Here is an 18,656-nt window from a genome sequence, read left to right on the forward strand (position 1 = left end):
TCAGTATTTTATGTATTTCTAACAACTTAAAATATTTGGTTCTACACCTAATTAAAAAAGCCTCAAGTCTCTTCAATCCCATAATGCAGGTGATATTTACAAATGGAGACTCATACAGGGGAGATGTATTGGTGACAGCAATCAGTGCAGGAGCTTCAGCTTTAGGATGGGATCTTCCAAAATGGGAATCGATTCCTGTCAAATTCCTAAGAGAACAAAATACAATGATTCCTTGACTTACATAGAAGTTACATTCCCAGAAGATTTAACGATTAGTAAATCCTTGCAGAAAATGCTTCATATCAGTTTGTAAAACTGAATTTGACTTCAGGCTTAAAAAATCATAAACTTGAAAAAACCTTCATGAATTTCCAGTACCATGTTAAAAATTGTGTGTAGTAGTTTTGCTGTGCAGAACTTCTTAGCAAATGACAGTGCATCCAGCATCCCTGGCTCCTTTCTGCTAGATGCCAGTATCACCTCCCAATCATTAGTAATACATAAAGTATCTCCATACAATTCTAAAATTATTTCTAGTGGCTCTTCTCTCTATCTCTTTGGGATTGATGGTCTTAATTATGAGACAATAGAGGTAAGAAGTAAGATAACTTTTTATATAATGCCCAACATTGCAATGCCAACAAATTACATGCTTCACAGCTTTCTGCCGATAATGAACTTCATAAAGAGGAGCACAGAGCTTTGAGAGAGAAGGCAGCTTGACAGTAAAAAGGTAACTCAGTTCTGCGTTCAAAGACAAGGACCAATTCTGCCACAAGCTGAAGGATCCTGTTCTCCTTTGGAAAATGTGCTAGATGACCTCTAAATTCCCATCTACCTCTGACATAATTATAACACATATAGATGCCTTTGGGAAATTAAAAGGGAACAAAGTAGACTAAAGAATGGAGGGGAATAAAATTGGGTGGGGCTACATTTTTAACAGATCAAACAATATCATAAAAAGCAAGAGGATGGACAATGGAGATGGTGGTATTAAAGTTAGATATTTGATTCTTGGTATCATAAAGACACAAGTAACTGACATGTTTACATTTAGCATTTACAACATTTACAACATTCAGCACCGTGTGGTAATTCTTTTGGACGTAAGACATATGATGCCTACATGTGATTTTGTTATGTATGTATATTAAGTTTAAATTACATGCTTCTCAATTCCTCACTATAAATTTTTGTAAGATTGAATCTAATTTGCAAATAACCACAAGTTATAAGGTATTTCTTCATCTTTTTTCTTTTAAAGATTTTATTTATTTATTAGAGTGAGAGTGAGTGAGAAGGAGGGAGAGGGAGAGAGAATCTGAAGCAGACCCTGCATTGAGCATAGAACCTGATGTGGGGCTTGATCCCATGATCTGAGATCATGCCTGAGCTAAAACCAAGAGTCGGACACTTAACCAACTGAGCCAACCAGGTGCCCTGTTTCAAGGTATTTCAAAGAGCAAGTATCAGTACTATGAGAATCAACTTCAACTCCTTCAGAGCAGCACAATTCTTAAACTTAATCACAGAGGGGAAGGGGTTTCAGTGGCCCAACCAACTCAGGGTTCCTAACACCAGAAAATGAAGCAGAATGGGAAAATCTAGGATTCTGCTAGGGGATGCCAGTTCTCCCAACCATGTAAAGTACTCCAATTCCCTAAGGAGATTTCCTGTTAAATCAGAAAGTTAAAAAGGTCTCTGGGGATGTTCTACCTCCCACTGTTCCTCAAAGAGATCTTTCTGTAAGATTCTGTGGAAAGGGTCATATAGACACTTACTTTTGAAATAAATTCTACCCTTATTAGATGTGCCATCAGGAGAAAGTTAGTCAGCCTTAATTTTCATAACTATAAAATGGGGATTTTCTTTTGTTTTATTTTTTAAAAGAGTTTACTTATTTGTCATAGAGAGAGAAAGAGAAAGAGACAGAGAGCGTGCACACAAGCAGGGGGAGAGGCCCAGGCAGAAGAAGCAGACTCCCCGCTGAACACAGAGCCTGATACAGTACTAGATCTCAGGATTCTGAGATCATGACCTGAGCCAAAGGCAGACGCTTAATGACTGAGCCACCTAAACATCCCTATAAAATGGGGGTTTTAATATCTCTTTTAATGTCAGGAGAATTCAAAAAATGACCAGCTTAGAGGTCTAGCGTAATGCTGCACACATTGTGGGTATCCTGAATATTCAATAAATACTATCATCTTTACTCATTCCTTTCCCACCCTCGGTATTTTGTCCTACTTGTCCAGTCCTAGAGAAAATGCTCTGCTCATGTCAGCATCCAGAAGGGGTGGGGGTAACTAAAGTGTTGACCAAGCAGCTTCAAGTCTGGCCAAGGAACTGCCTAGAACTTTAATTCCTTTGGTATTATCTCTTATTCACTTCTGTTTCCTTTGCCTGGGGGCAGCTGGTGTTTTCCAGAGACTTCTTCTTCTTTGGTAAGGGGCTCTCTTTCTAGAAGGAATCTGTAGAAGCAGTTTCAGAGTTAAAACAAGCTGTCAGATCTTTCTGGCTGGGCATAAGCTGAGCCTGAGATTTGAGCCCAGGGCAATCCTACTTCTTGGACAAAAAAAAGGTTCTCTGCACTCAAGTTGCTGCAAACTACTGTGTCTGGAGGAGCTGCAAAGGGACCCTTAGGGAAGATTTACAGAGTTTGGCTAAATGTTTCAAACACCGTTGTTCTAGCAGGATGTTGCTGAGAAAATCTAATATCACCTACCTTCTAATATAAGATAATGGGAATGCTACTTCATCAACACAGTTCTATTATGTATATATTTTGTCTCTCTCTCTTTCTCTCTCTCTCTGTGTGTAGGCATGGTCGTAAATCTCTGAGAACCCTGAAGGGCAAAATGTCATCCCGTCATCCTGTGGTACTGTGCCTAATGCTTCTGGACAGTTGCCTAACCTAACCTTCATCACTATAAGTAAGACATCAAAAAATTCAGTGAACAAAGTAGAAATTCTAATAAAGGACCACAATACTGATTAATTAATTGGAAGGACAATAAGTTCTTCAGGTTAAAAAAGCATTTGGATATCATCAGTAATAATAAATACCACTTATCGAACAATTCCTATGTTCTAAGCACCACACTGGGCTCTTTTATGTAGAGTATTTTCAATTCTTATTACATTTTCCCATAATATAATTTTATCATCCTAAGTTTTACAGAGAAGACAAACGAACCTTAAAGAAGTTAAGAAAGTAAGGTCACACAGAGCTAGTAAGTTCAAATTTAGGATTGTCTTGCCTTAAAGCATAAATCTTGGGGCACCAGGGTGGCTCAGTGGGTTAGAGCCTCTGCCTTCGGCTCAGGTCATGATCCTAAGGTCCTGGGATTGAACCCCGCATGGGGCTGTCTGCTCAGCAGGGAGCCTGCTTCCTCCTCTCTCTCTGCCTGCCTCTCTGCCTCTTGTGATCTCTGTGTCAAATAAATAAATCTTTAAAAAAGAAGCGTAAATCTTTTCCAGAGCACTTCCCATTAATGGATGGGTATCAGTTGACAGAGTCACAGAATATTAGTATTGAAAGAGATACGGGAATTCATTTAGGGAAGACCGTTTTTCTTAGAAACAGAGAAACTGAGGGCCAGAACAGTTCACTGAGCACAAAGCCTAACCCACAGAGAGTGAGAGCGGGCACCAGGATCCTGCAGTGATGGGCTCCATGCAATCCACCCAGCAGAGTCCCCGTCGAAGCCCATGAGACCGTGACCAAGCCTTGCCCAGGCCTCCAGCCCCAGCCCTTGATGAACCTATTCTCCAGTGCCCCATGTTCCGGGAAACAGAACTCTGAGTAGTTTCTACACAGCAACCCACGTGATATATGTGTTTCAGCTTCTATTATTTTTACCCAGAAAGCTTATCTCTCTTTGCTTACTTGATAAACACAGGCATGTTACTTTTAGGTTCAATTCAATGCAGCCCAAGGATCACCACCTCTGGCAGTCTTCCCTGATTCACTTATTTTTCTCTTCCTAGCCAATCAGATATAATGAATTAAGGAATAGGTTAATAATAGCCAACTTTTACTGCAGACTTCTTATTCATTCATTCTACAAATATTTATTGAACCCCCTACTACATGTAAGCACTATGCTAAGTACCTTACATTTACTATGCTAATTTCTCACTACAATCCTGAGTTAGGGTCTAATTTTATGCTCATTTTATAAAACAGAAAATCTAGGCTTAAAGAGATGTGGTGCCTTTTCATTAAAATTAAATTAACTAACTGTACCCCTGGGGCTAATAATACATTATATGTTAATAAAAAATAAAAAATTAATTAAAAAATAATAAAATTAAATAAATAAATATATATACATAAAAAAATCTTGCTTTCTTACTTCTCTGTGGTTCCTCTGTATCCTGAATATATATCTACTGTAGACTTTGTAGAACTCTATGGGACTTGGTTCCCTTCTAATGTGTGACTTATGACGATATAATTCCATATACATCATGATATACTTAATAAATATTATATACCACTGCAGGCCATAAGCTCCACAATGGTAGGGAGAGTATTTCTTTTGTTTACTATTATATCCACAGGTGTGACAAAGCCACATAGCAAGCACTGAGGAAATGATAGTTGAATAAACAAATGAAGAATGAATGAAGTACAAAGGCATCGAAATCTGGGCTTTGAATGTCTACTGTTCTGTGCTTCCTTCCTAAATCAGTCCTCACTGGGGTGAAACGCCACATAAGTGATGATGGACATCCTCTCCCCCCGCCCCCACCCAGGCCAACCCTATTATCCTAGATGTGCCTTCTAGAACTCACTTCTGGACCCTATAATTTTCCATCTTCTTACCTACTATTATGGTTGTATTAATTCTACAGATCCAAATGGAATGAAAACTTATTTGAGAAAGGACAGAAGCTATTTTTCAGTCATGCTGAGGAACAACATAATGACAGTGTCCTGTTAGCACACAGCACCCCAAATAACAGGAGTTTGGCAAAGAGCCTTGGGAGGAACTCAAGTCATTACCATGGCCCTCTATTATAGCAGCCGGAAATCACACTGCTGATGTCCACGTAATACAGCAAATATCTCTGAGGGCAGGATCCCAGCTCCCACACACTTAACAGCCCTGAGGCACGTTCTGTACCACATGTGGGGCCCGAGGCTTCTCTATAGCCTGCACTCTGCTCCTGTCTACTTTATCAAGAATTCTCTTGTTTAGTATCATTAAACTCCATCCTTCATTTCAAAGTATTTCACAGGATATCTCTAGTTAATTTAAGGGGTATGAATAGTACCACAAAATTCTCAAAACAGACTTGGCTGTTAATGACACATATGCATACACCTAGACACACAGATGGTCTTATTTTTGTGATGGTATCTATGGGTGTATAGTACTTACACATATCTGTATATTTTAAATATTAGATATAGTCTATAAATACATGTGTAAATGAATATACATATCTATACATGTATTCATAGGTATATGAATATACATACATAAATCAGCATTTTAGAACACTTATAAGAAGTAAAGAAATGTACTTTATATGGAGAGAATAAAACATCCTTTGGAAGAAAAAGTACTTTCTGGGTAAGAAAAGAGAACCTTAAACAGAACTTTAATTTTTATATGTATATATGTATATGCATACTTACATGTATATGTATATATATATATATATACTTATAAATACATGAAAATATATTAATATGTGCAAGTATTTAGGTATTATAGCGATGTTTAAATACATATATTAAAATCTATTCACAGCACTTTCACAGGACTGAGATGGTAAAAGAGAGGAAGGGTCATGTGTCACAACACTAAAGACCCTAAAAGATACAGTATTGTAACCCCAATATTTGGGTATCCTTGTTCTTCCTAGCTAAGAATAAAGGACCTGTGAATAAGAGAGAAAATTTATAGAAATGTATGTGAAAAAGAATGGGAGATGGTGTCTGTCTCAATTTATTGCTTTCTCATATGTCACTGGATCTTTAATTATCAGTACAGAGAGTCTATTTCAATCCTTTAAAGCATTAAATGTCTGTAAATTTAAGGCAAGTAGGAGGCTGACTTTGTTAAAAACCAAGGAAGGGAAAAGTTTCCCTTGACTGATGAAAAATGTACAAAAATTTGAAGGCATGGTTATTTTAATGTACAATTAGAGACTTTGGGTTTGAGAAATTATCATTTATGAAATGCACATCTTTTTACATGTTGGAAAAAAACTGTGACCATAAAACAAGTTTGCTTATTCTACTCTAAAACAGGTTGGCTTATTCTACTCTATGCAAAAACTAGAAGCTAGATGTGTGTTTGTCTTCTTTGCCTATGTGAGCCTTGAGAATCTAACATAATCGACACAGAAATATACTTTAAAGACATTTAAATGCATGCATTTGTAAAAGAATATGTAGAGACTTCAAAATTGTCAAGACTGTTTTTTCAGTTTGGAATTCATGTTAACTTTAAAAAATAACCAAGTTTCCAAATATCAGGCTCCATTTCAAACTGAACCAGTTAAATACTAAAATGACAATATGTTCTTTATTTAAATCAAGATGCTGAGATGCATGATATTAATGGATCAAAAGTCACATATACGAACAGTATCATTAAGATCTAGTGACATATGATATTCTCGGAAGTACTTTTTAAAAAACTAATATTAAAATTAGAATGTACTCTCCATCTCTCAGATTATAACATTTCACTCATGATCAATAGCCACTTCTCATTTATGCTAAGATCACATTAAAATAAAAAAAGGATTTTTTTTCTGCAAACAGTTTTTCTCTTCTTCAATGGATATTTAAGAACTATCATTCAATATTTATGACAGTGATTACAGGTGCACTTTATTTAAATTTTACAGCATTTACAGGAAGTGGTCTTCCCTTTTCTGGATGGGGCTAGGAAAAAATGAGCCAATTTCATTTCTGATAAAATGCCAGTAGTTTGGGGGCAAGAATAAGCTAGAAATTAAATTAAGGGAATCTGCACATCTGCTTCAGAAATACATTATAGAAGAAAGAGAGTTATAGTTTTTAATATAAATAACCTTATTGCTTCCCTATGAATAAATAAATGTTTCATTATTTTATTCTGAGTGTAATCATCCTCTAGTTTGCTCCCAATTATTCCTTTTGTTTGTAAAATGAATTATTTGGTATAAACAAAATTTCTCCCCTATTACTGAAAAGGTATACAGTATTATAAGAGTAAAATTAGAATAGCATACTTCAAATCACTGCTTTCCATAGCTGAAGAAGTAAATGCCCTTTTATGATTAAAGAGATGGAAGGTATCTAAGTTTATTTTTTTCTCCATTAAAAAAAAAATGAGGCTAGGCAGGACATAAAAGTTAACAATGATTAGGAGTTAAAGTGCTGCCAAAATACAGCGTAGTAAAATCATCTGAGGACTAGAGAAGTTGAACTTGGGGAAAAGTCACTGAAAGAAACTGAGCACAGCATCTTTGGACTTTCGCAGGCCACCCAGAGGTGTGAGCCCCCACACACCTGTGAAAATGACAGGTTTTCCCAAGCCCACCATTTTCCAAACAGGCACACACCCAGTCAGCAAGGAGGACCCGGCAAAGTTTCCAAACATGCTACCCTCACGCGACTTGCTCTCAGTTTCTTCCGATACTCAAGGGAAAGTCATAAGGAAAAGGCTCACCTGTGTTGGGCTGAACCAACCATGTGGGCAGGCGCAACGCTCCCCACAAGTCCCTTTGCCCTTGGAGCCCGTCTTGTGGGGGCTTTTCCGCACACTGTCCCACAAAGTGACCAGCTTGGTCCTGTTTGAAGCTGGGCCCCCAGGTCCTGAAGCGGGCATGGTCTGAGAATTGTACCCAAGCCCCTGAGGGCTTCTCTGCCAGCCACAAGCGCAGTGGGCATCCCTGATCAGGGTGGGAGCGCTCCTGCCGGCATCCATCCCATCGGACCCCCGGCTGCAGCTGTGTTGCTTGGTGAGGTATGCATTCATACTGCACTGATGCCTACTCTTTCCTTTGGTCAGCTCTGCACAGGAATGTCTCCTCCCTCACACCCCTTTCTTCCAGGCAGTTGTAAAAGTCTTTTTTTTTTTTTTTTGTCCTCCCGTGGATCCCTCAGTATCTTTGACAGCTGCTATAAGCAGCGCATGGTGGGAGCAGCGAGAGCAGCTCCGCACAGCATTATCTGCGGGCTGGTAGCTCTTTGTCAATAGATGACTCAACTCACAGAGCAACTTGACAGTATCCCTGCTCTAGGCAGAAGCAATCAATGCTCCACACAGCTGGGCTACAAGACTGTACACTGTGTTACAAACCCTTTTTGGATGGAGCCCCACGGTAAAGAATACTTTTTGCAATTTGGCATTCTGGCATTTCCCTCTGCTAGATGAGCCCTGCACAAAATACAGACCTCAGGAGGGAAAGCTGCTTATCAGACTAGCAGGACCCTTCTAGGCTGAAATAATATAGGATGGGTGATTTAAAATGATGGGAAAGTTAACCTGTAAAGAGATTTCCAACATTTACAGGAATCACTTATGTAGAGAGATATTTGCCAAGACACGGAGCACATCACGAGGTGGCGAAGAGCGTCAATATTAACGCTCAACAACGTTAATTCATTTAGAAAAATCACTGAGGTCACAGCATTATACTACAGTCCTTTAAAATCTGGAGGTTTCATTTGTTTTAGATCATGATTACATATTATAATCTGAACATATGTTTTTTAACGCTATGAATGATTATTAATTCTTTCTGATTCAAAATGAAGCAATTTTCAAAGTTCAAAACTGATGGGTTGGCTTATTTTAACATAGTGTTTTTCCTTACCCCAAATTATTCTGAGGATTTCCTTTCAAATACTTTACCACAACAAATACATTCACCACAGAGAGAGTCTGCATTTTAAAGTGAAAGACACATCCAACTCTACCCTCCAGTATTTTGGTTTCCACAGACAGAATTTTCAAATTCTTTCACTGGAAAATGAGTGAAATCTATCCAATTTAAAGCAATTGCCTTCCAGAGAGGACATGATTGTTTTAAAATTTTAGTATGATTGCAGAAGCCATACATAGCATTTTTAGTAAAGAGAAAGGCTAATTACCAGAGCATTTAGAATTTTTATTATGTTTGAAACTTTCCATATTTGTTGCCAAAATGTCTATCCTTATCACATATCCCTGAGGGAAAAATTTGGTTTGATTGGGATACAAGCTACCATCCATGCAGCATCAAACAAAAATGAGAGAGTCCGAAGATAAAATGATTTTTATCCCCAGACCATCAGATCCACCTTCTCACTGCTGGGGCAGTGTAGACCTCATTTCTGGCTGAGTTGGCTAAGTTCTTATTTCAAAGGGTAGGATTACCACATATTCTACATTTCAACACTAGAACTCCTTGGACAAATCACTGTTATATATAAAAACCCTGAAAGGAAGGAGTAGGAGCTACTCTTCCTATGTATCTCCATAAAAGGGTTCTTTCCCAAATTCTGCACCAGGGGTTCCCATAAGTAACTTCCCTGGCAATGCAGGCATTCAAAACACCTTTGCTAAGTAATAATGACCTATATAGATAAGTTCAAAGGGCAGGCCTGGTTTGTTATGTACCTTTTTTTTTTTTTTTAACCAGGCACCTAGCACACTGTCTGCACAGCACATAGCAGACTTATAATGTATATTTTTTGGATGGATGAATGAATGCTTGGGTGAGTGCATATATAGAAGGAGAGAGACAGGCAGGAGCTGCCTGACATGTTTTGAAATAATATTGAGTTCAGCAATGCTCCAGAAACTTAAATTATTTCTCTAAGGTTAGCTTTAGTGTTCAGTGTTTAGTGAGGTGTTACGGAAATTCACCTAAATAAATAGTTAGATGAAGATTTGAACTGTTGGGTAGAAATAACAATGGCATTAATGGTCTTTATTCCTGAAAAAGGATTTAAGAGTTAAGATCAATACTTAAAAATAGTAAAATTGAGGCAAATAGATCATTATGCGATGCTCAGTGGGAAAAAGGGTAGACTATCAGCCACGTCTCTTCCCTTCTCTGCTCTCTCCTCTCTCCTCTTTTTCCCTCCCTCTCTCTCTTCCTTCCCCCACCTTCATTTTTTATGCTGGGATCAAGGGATAATGCCTGAAAGAACTTCTAGGTCAATAAAGCCCTAGAGAACTTCATATTTGTCTGGTGTCACCACGATGCATGGCTATACGGTAGGACTTGATGTGATATGGCAATACGATCACCCCCAAATGAGAATGTCAAGAAGTGATAAGTTTGACTCTCTCCAGTCTTATCTAACCACAGATGATTCTCGAGTTTTTCAGGCAGATATCACTGCTCAAAGGCCCATTGCCATCTTTAGAGAACACATGCCCTGTTCTCACCCATTTGCCTCTCAAGTATAAGAATCAATCTGAACAGGAATAAGTCAGTATGAATCCATTAAAATTTTGTAATGGTGTGTGCAGTTTGCAGCAAGACAGAAAAGTTCCTGGCTGGGCACTACACAAAGATATTATAAATCTTCACAGGGACCTAAATGTGTTATGAATGGGTGGTTCAGAATGAGCTATCTCTTCCCACTACAAGGGCAATAGAGTTTTTGTTTTACTCACCTCGGTATGCCATTTCCATATAGATAAATAAACATTGTACATTGCATAACTAATGCTACTTTCCTCCAAAGTTCCTAAAGACCATAGCAAACTTTTCATAACACATATTACAAGACTGTACTGAAATTATCCTTCCACTTTAACATACACAACATACATCCAGCCTTCTGTCTTCCCCTTTCCCCGATTTTTTTTTTCTTTTCAAACATGACATTTGGCTTTCTAAGTCTGATGAAAGACCACTTACACAGATAAATATGTCCAACTAGCCCACTGTACTATGAGACAGACCTACTAATTAAAGATAATTCAATTTGATCAACTGTAATTGGACAATTGTAATGACCATGAGATGACACGAAATTCTGGCCAAAGAGGAATTAGTGGTGTACAAGTACATATCCTACTTATCACTGTGATTTAACACGGGCAGATGGTGTACAGGGTAATGCCTAGACGAGATATATCTTATTGACCTCTCTTTGACCTGATACAGACTCCACAGAACCACCACTAGTTTTAATGCAAGGGCTTAAAACTAATATCCGGCTTGATTTGTTTAATAAAAAAATAGCGAAGATGAATTACTAAATAAATTGTGCCGTACTACAGCACGATGCAGACTCTGTTTTCAGAAAAAAATTTCCTTCAGGCATTCTATGCATGGGGAAATGAAGATATTAATTACGAAAGAAGAGCTGAGTGCTTGCTAAAGAAGGACTGAGCAGCACAAGCCCCGTAGCAGTTATAAGTAATGTGGGAAATAATCACAAAATAATATAAGGTAACAGTTACAATTCTTCTTGATTTGAAAAGTATACACAGTCCATTCCTGGGGCCACAGCCTGGAGATGTTATAAATGCCAACTAATATTCTTCTACATCTAATAGTCTTCAGCCTGGGCAATCTCTAGATCTGAGCACATTCACCTTGGGAAGTAAAAGAGAACTGAGAATATTTAAAGTATTTTAGGCTTTAAAATTATTTCCTAAATCCTTAAATCAATTGAATTATCATTCTTCTAGGGCAGAGACAGGCAAGAATTAAGAGGGTGGAAAGACACATGCCAAATTGCCATAGAGATTTAACTTGGACTGAGGATTTACTAGAAAGTGGAAAAAAATTTGAAAAATGTCCCCAAGTACATTCTCACTAATGTACTTGGACTTGGGTGGGTGTGGATGATGACGGGATCAGTCTGAATTAACAATGAGGTTAAACTGTAACATGGTTTTCAGGAAATGCAGATTTATTATATTCTAACACATGGAGTAACACTATTAGAGAAATAAGAACACAAGTTATGTGACATTTCTTATAGAATCTGAAAGGAATACTAAAAAAAGGTAATAATTATTTATAACTTACATATTTTAGGAATGGCATCTAAGTGATGGACAGCACTACTACCGGAATTTGTTCTCATCCTTCAGGATTAACCTGATGTCGCTTCTGTGAAGCTTTCCAACACCCCTGGCCCATTCGGTTCAATCTACAGTGTTCGTACTCTTGTCTGAGCAAATATCTTCCATGTTTCTGTCTCTCTCAGTCACCACGATGACCATCCCCACCTAAGCTAGCGTCATTTCTCTGTCAAACTGGTGAAACAGCTTCTTAACTGGTCTCTGGCACCCACCCTTACACCTATTCATTCTCACACAGTGGCAAGAGGGACTTCTAAAATGTGAAAATGATGGGTCCTACCCTGCTTGACAGCTGTCAGTAAAGTCCCATTCTCTGGGGATCTTTATCTCCACAGAGAGAACAGTCTTTAAAGTGGCTTCCATGGTCCTTAATCATGTCCTGTGTGACCTGGCCTCTGCGGCTTTCCCCAATCTCACCCGTGCTCACGCCCTTGCCCTGCTCTCCAACTGCACAGACCTTGACTACCCATGCTTAGTCCCACCGTGCGCCACTGCGCATGCTCCCTTCCCCTCGCCGCAGTTCCACACAATCCCTTCCAGCTTACCTTTCCACAGTGTGCATCTACAGACAACCTCCCAAAAGCCACCCCAAGGAAACATACAGGAAATCTAAGAGTAAAAGTGAGCTTACCAGGCAGCACAACCCTGAAACAAATCTCCCAGACCTTCCTCCCTACCAGTTTGCCATCCCTAAGCCTCTTCTATTCAGAAATTCTGGAATCTTCCCCTCCATCCAGGGCTCAGCTCAAATGTCACCTTTATAAGAGATTATTCCCAGAACACTGTCTCCCCTTTCCAGAGCAGATCATATCATCCTCTCACTGAACACTCATTCAGCACCTGTGCTTCTTGACTACAACACTTAGAACAATTGTATTAAAAATAATAATTATGCTACTACTTGTTTTGTGCCCTTTTCCCCAGACAGAGTGTAGGCAATGGCCATTAGGGAAGGGAGAGGGCTCTCTTTTGTGCATTTGCATCCTCCAAACCAAGCACAAAGTAAATGTTAGTATTTATTAAAATAAATCAAACAAGAAAGAAGATAAACTTGTCTTTCAGGGTTCATACCAACCTAAGCATCTGGGTCTGTGTTCTACCTCCCAGTGTAAAATGAATAAATAAGCATTGGAACCTAAAAACAAAACAAAACAAAATTAAAAAAAAAAAACAACAATGTGCTTTTAAGACCAGCATTTAAGTGAAAAATTCACTGTGGCTGAGAAGCCTAAGTGTATTAACTAATTTTTTTGAAGAAATTTGCTAGTGATCTTCTGATGTTAAGAAATTGAAACAGCTTTTGTTTATTTTAGCAAGATATTCATTCATAAGAGCTGTACTTCCTGACAGCTGGGTTTTCTCTCAAGTGCTTTCCAATTGTTCTCCCTTTCTAGATAGATAGTGCAAAAGGGGGAGAAGTTCCCCACATCAAAAGCCAGCCAGTGGTAAAGCAGGGAGCAGATCCCAAAGTACAGCCACCAAAGTCAAGCTGCTCTTAAAATATAATCCAAAAGGTAGAATGATTTCACAAGATATTAAAAGTGTGTATTAGAGAGCAGAAAGTCAAGATGACATCTTCTCTTCCTCCTTCCAATCAAGTTAGAAAGTTTAAAAAAAATCAAGCATTATTACTCATAAACAAGCATCCTTTTTAGTTCCTTTTTTTTTTAAGATTTTATTTATTTATTTGACAGAAAGAGATCACAAGTAGGCAGAGAGGCAGGCAGAGAGAGAGGAGGAAGCAGGCTCCCTGCTGAGCAGAGAGCCTGATGTGGGGCTCGATCCCAGGACCCGAGCCGAAGGCAGAGGCTTTAACCCACTGAGCCACCCAGGCACCCCTTTAGTTCTTTTTTTAAAAATTGTGGTAAAAATACACAATATGCGGTCTACCCTCTTAACAAATTTTTAAATATAGAGTACAGTATTGTTAGCTCTAAGCATGATGTTGTACAGCACATTTCTAGAACTTTTTCATTTTTCATGATTAAAATTCTATGCTTACTGAACAGCTCTCACCACCACCTCCCAGGCCACTGGTACAACCATTCTGCTTTCTGCATCTATGAATTTCAATACTTTAGAAACCTTATATGATATGCAAGAACGCAGTATTTATCCTTCTGTGACGAGCATATTTCAGTGGGTATAATGTCCTCAAGATTTACCCATTTTCTCACACATGGCAGGATTTCTACTTTTAAGGTTGAATAATATTCCACTGTATGTATACACCACAGTTTGTTTACCCATTTGTCTGTCAATGGACATTTAGATTGTTTCCACGATTTGGCTATTGTGAATAATGCTTCAATAAACACAGGAGTGTAAATATCTCTGACATCCTAATTTAATTTTATTTGGATAAATAGCCAGAAATGGAGTGGTTCAAAATATGGTATATATGGTATATGGTATATGGTACTATATGGTAATTTTATTTTCAATTTTTTGACAAAGCTCAATACTGTTTTCCCAGGTAGCTGAGCCATTTTACTTTGTCACCAACAGTGCACAAGGATTCCAATTTCCTCACTTCCTCACCAACATTTATTTTCTGGTTTTTGTTTGGTTGGTTTGATAATGGTTATATTAACAGGTAATGAGCTTTGTTCTTCTTTCTTGAGACTGTTTTGGCTATTCAGGATTTTTTGTATTTTCCAAATAAATTTTAGGATTTTTTTCTATTTCCATAAATATATTTACAGAGATTACATTGAATCTATAGATCACTTTGAGTAGTATGGACATTTTAAAAATGTAAGTCTTCCAAAAGAGGTAGTAATTTCTCTGACACTGGCCATAGCAATACGTTTTAAAGATATGTCTTCTCAAGCAAGGGAAATAAAAGCAAAAATAACCACTGGGACTACATCAAAATAAAAAGCTTCTGCACAGCAAAGGAAACAATCAACAAAACTAAAAATCAACGTAATGAATGGGGGATGTTTGCAAATGTTAGATCCAATAAAAGGTTAGTATCCAAAATATAGAAAGAACTGATAAAACTCAACACACACATACAAACAAATAATCCAATTAAAATGTGCAGAAGACATGAACAGACATTTCTCCAAAGAAGACATCCAGATGTCCAAAAGACACATAAAAAGATACTCCACATCACTCATAATAAGGAAAATGAAAATCAAAACTAGAATGAGGTATTACCTTACACCTGTCAGAATGGCTAAAATAAAAAACGCAAGAAACAACAGGTGTTGGCAAGGATGTAGAGAAAGGGGAATGCTTCTGCACGGTTGGTAGGAATGCAAACTGTGCAGCCACACTGTAAAGTAGTACATAGTCTCCTCAAAAAGTTAAAAGTAGAAATACCCTATGATCTAGTAATCACACTACTGGGTATCTACCCTGAAAATTCAAAAACCCTAATTCAAAGAGATACATGCAGCCTTATGTTTATAGCAGCATTATTTACAATAGCCAAATTACGGAAGTGGCCCAGATGCCCATCGATAGATGAATAGATAAAGAAGATGTGGTATGCATCTACAATGGAATATTATTCAGCCATAAAAAAAGAATGAAATCTTGCCATTTACAACAACATGGATGGGTCTAAAGACTGTAATGCTAAGCAAAATAAGTCAGTCAGAGAAAGACAAATACCATATGATTTCACTCATATGTGGACTTTTTGTTTAAGAAACAAAACAAACAAGCAAAGGAGAAAAGAGAGAAAAAGAGACAAAGCAAAAAACAGACTCTTACCAGAGGGAAGGTGATGGAGATTAAGGAGGGCACCTGTTGTGATGAGCACTGGGTGATGTGTGGAATTGTTGGATCACTATACTGTACACCCAAAACTAACAAAACAACTGTACATTAACTATACTGGAGTTAAAATAAAATCTTAATTAATAAAAAAAATGTTGTCTTCCAATCTATAAACATATTTGTATCTTCTTCAATTTCTTTCAATAATGTTTTGTAGTTTTCATTATACAAATCTTTCAATCCCTTGGTTAAGTTTATTCCTATTTTATTCTTTTTGATGCTATTTTAAATGACATTGTTTTCTTTACCTCTTATTCAAATTATTAACTGTTACACTAGTTTTTGTACAGAAATGCTAATTTTTGTATATTGATTTTATATATTATAACTGCTCAACTTGTTAGGTCTAATTGTGTGTGTGTACGTATAATCTTTAGGATTTTCTATATATAAAATGATAGTATTTGCAGACAGAGACAATATTTCTTATTTCTTATTTGTTTCTCTTGCTATTTTGCTCTGGTTAGGATTCCCAAGTACAACACCAAATAGCAATGTTGGGAATGAACATTTTTATCTTGTTCCTGATCTTAGAGGAAAAGCTTTTAGCTTTCCCCCATTGGATATGATATTAGCAGTGAATTTTTCATATGTTGAAATAAGTACCTTATATTCCTAGTTTTTGAACATGTTTTTCATGAAAGAGTGCTGAAATTTGTCAGTGCTTTTTCTGCACCTATTGAGATAACCATGTGATTTTTATCTTTTGTTCTGTAAATGTGGCATGCCACATTCAATGTGTTCTGTGTGTTCAACTACCTTTGAACTACCAGGGACAAATTCTATTTGGGTCATGGTGTATGATCTTTCTAATATGTTGTTGAACTCAGTTTGCTGGTATTTATGGAGGATTTCTGCACCCACTTAGCAGGGATTTTGGTCTAAAATTTTATCTTCTTGTGGTATCTCTTCCTGGAGTGTTATCCGAGTAATGCTGGCCTTAAAAGATCAGTCTGAAAGTCTTCTCTTTAAATTTTTGGAAGACTTTGAGATAGACTGGCCTTGATTTGTTTTCACATGATTGTTGGATTTCACTTGTAAAGCCATTTGGTCCTAGCCTTTTTGTTGTTATTGTTGCTGGAAGTTTTAATTATTGATTCCATTTCCTTAATAGTTATAGGATTCGTTCAGATTTTTCTATTTCTTCATGGTTTAGATTTCGTGAGTTGTATGCTCCTATAAATTTATCCATTTCTTCTAGGTTATCCAATTTGTTGGTGTATAATTATTTGCAGTATTCCCTACACTTTTAATTTCTATGGCATCAACTGAAACATCTCTTTTAATTTTTTATTTTATTTGAGTCATCCCTGTTTCTTTCTTAGTTAATATAACTAATATAAAATCATAGTTAATATAACTATGATTTGTCAATTTTGCTTATGTTTAAAAAAAACTATCCTTAGTTTCATTGATTTCTATTTTTTTCTCAATTTTCTATTTTATTTCTGTTCTAGTCTTAAAATTTCCTTCCTTCTGCTAACTTTGGGTTTAGTTTGCTCTTTTTCTAGTTCTATGAGGTGTAAAATCAGGGTGTTTTTTTTTTCCATTTTTAAATTTTTTTCTTTTTTTTTTTTTTAATGTAAGCATTTAAACTTCCTGCCTAGAACTGCTTTTGTCCCTGGTTTTCATATGTTATGCCTTCATTTTAGCCTTAAGATATTTTCAACTTTCCAATTTGCTTCCTTCTTTGACCCATTGGTTGGTCAAGAATGCACTGTTTAACGGAGGGTTGCTGTGGGGTGTGGGGTGGTAGGGATGGGGTGGCTGGATGGTGGACATTGGGTAACGTATGGGCTATCATGAGCGTTGTGAATTGTGTAAGACTGATGATTCACAGACCTGTACCCCTGAAACAAATAATACATTATATGTTAATTTAAAAAAATAGGAAAAAAAAGAATGTATTGTTTAATTTTCAAATACTTGTGAATTTTCCAGTTTTCCTTCTGCCCTTGAGTTCTAGATTCATTCTGCTGTAGTTTGGAAATATATTTGGTATGATTTCAATCTTTTTAAAATTTGTTAAGACTGGGTGCCTGGGTGGCTCAGTTGGTTAAGCAACTGCCTTTGGCTCAGGTCATGATCTTGGAGTCCCGGAGTCCTGGGATCTAGTCCCACATCGGGCTCCCTGCTTGGTGGGAAGTCTGTTTCTTCTTCTGGCCCATCCCCTCTCATGCTCTCATTCTCTCTCTCTCTCAAATAAATAAAAAAATCTTTTTTTTAAAGATTTTATTTATTTTTATTGTACAGAGAGAGAGAGAGACCACAAGTAGGCAGAGAGGCAGGCAGAGAGAGAGGGGGAAGCAGGCTCCCCACTAAGCAGAGAGCCCGATGCAGGGCTCGATCCCAGGACCCTGAGATCATGACCTGAGCCAAAGGCAGAGGCTTAACCCACTGAGCCACCCAGGCACCCCAAAAATTAAAAAAAATCTTAAAACCAAATAAAATTTGTTAAGACTTATTTTGTGACCTAACGTGATCTATCTTGTAGAATGTTCTTTGTGTACTTGAGGAAAATCTGTATTCTGTTGCCATTGGGGATGGAATGCTTTGTTATATGTCTGATAGTTCCCTTTGGTCTGTGATGCTGTTCAAGTCCTCTGTTTCTTCATTGATATTCTGTCTGGACATTCTACCCATTAATGAAAGTGTGGGACAGAAATCGCCTCCTATCACTGTGTTGGTGTCTGTTTCTCCCTTCAGTTGTGTAAATGTTTGCTTCATATGCTTGGGTGCTCTGATCTGGGGTGCATATATATTTATTATTTCCTCCTGATTGAATTGATGCTTTTATTATTATATAAGTTA

The 18,656-nt window shown here is 37.4% G+C and overlaps 1 protein-coding gene across 5 annotated transcripts in view; it reads right to left on the reverse strand.

The window, feature by feature from the left end:
- DLG2 (discs large MAGUK scaffold protein 2) overlaps positions 1-18,656 on the reverse strand; it is a gene marked incomplete at its 5' end in the record, with an annotated part of 887,937 nt that overhangs the window by 759,223 nt on the left and 110,058 nt on the right. For 4 of the 5 annotated variants that reach the window (XM_080815304.1, XM_080815303.1, XM_080815302.1 and 1 more), the window contains one exon: positions 7,683-7,991. The exons of the other annotated variant lie outside the window; for it this stretch is intronic. In XM_080815304.1, the coding sequence (XP_080671430.1) occupies positions 7,683-7,991 (309 nt within the window). Of the gene's footprint in view, positions 1-7,682; positions 7,992-18,656 lie in introns of those variants that run through there. 5 annotated transcript variants of the gene reach the window in all.

This window comes from Martes martes, assembly GCF_963455335.1.
Source record: "Martes martes genome assembly, chromosome: 10".
In the NCBI taxonomy this organism is placed as follows: domain Eukaryota; kingdom Metazoa; phylum Chordata; class Mammalia; order Carnivora; family Mustelidae; genus Martes; species Martes martes.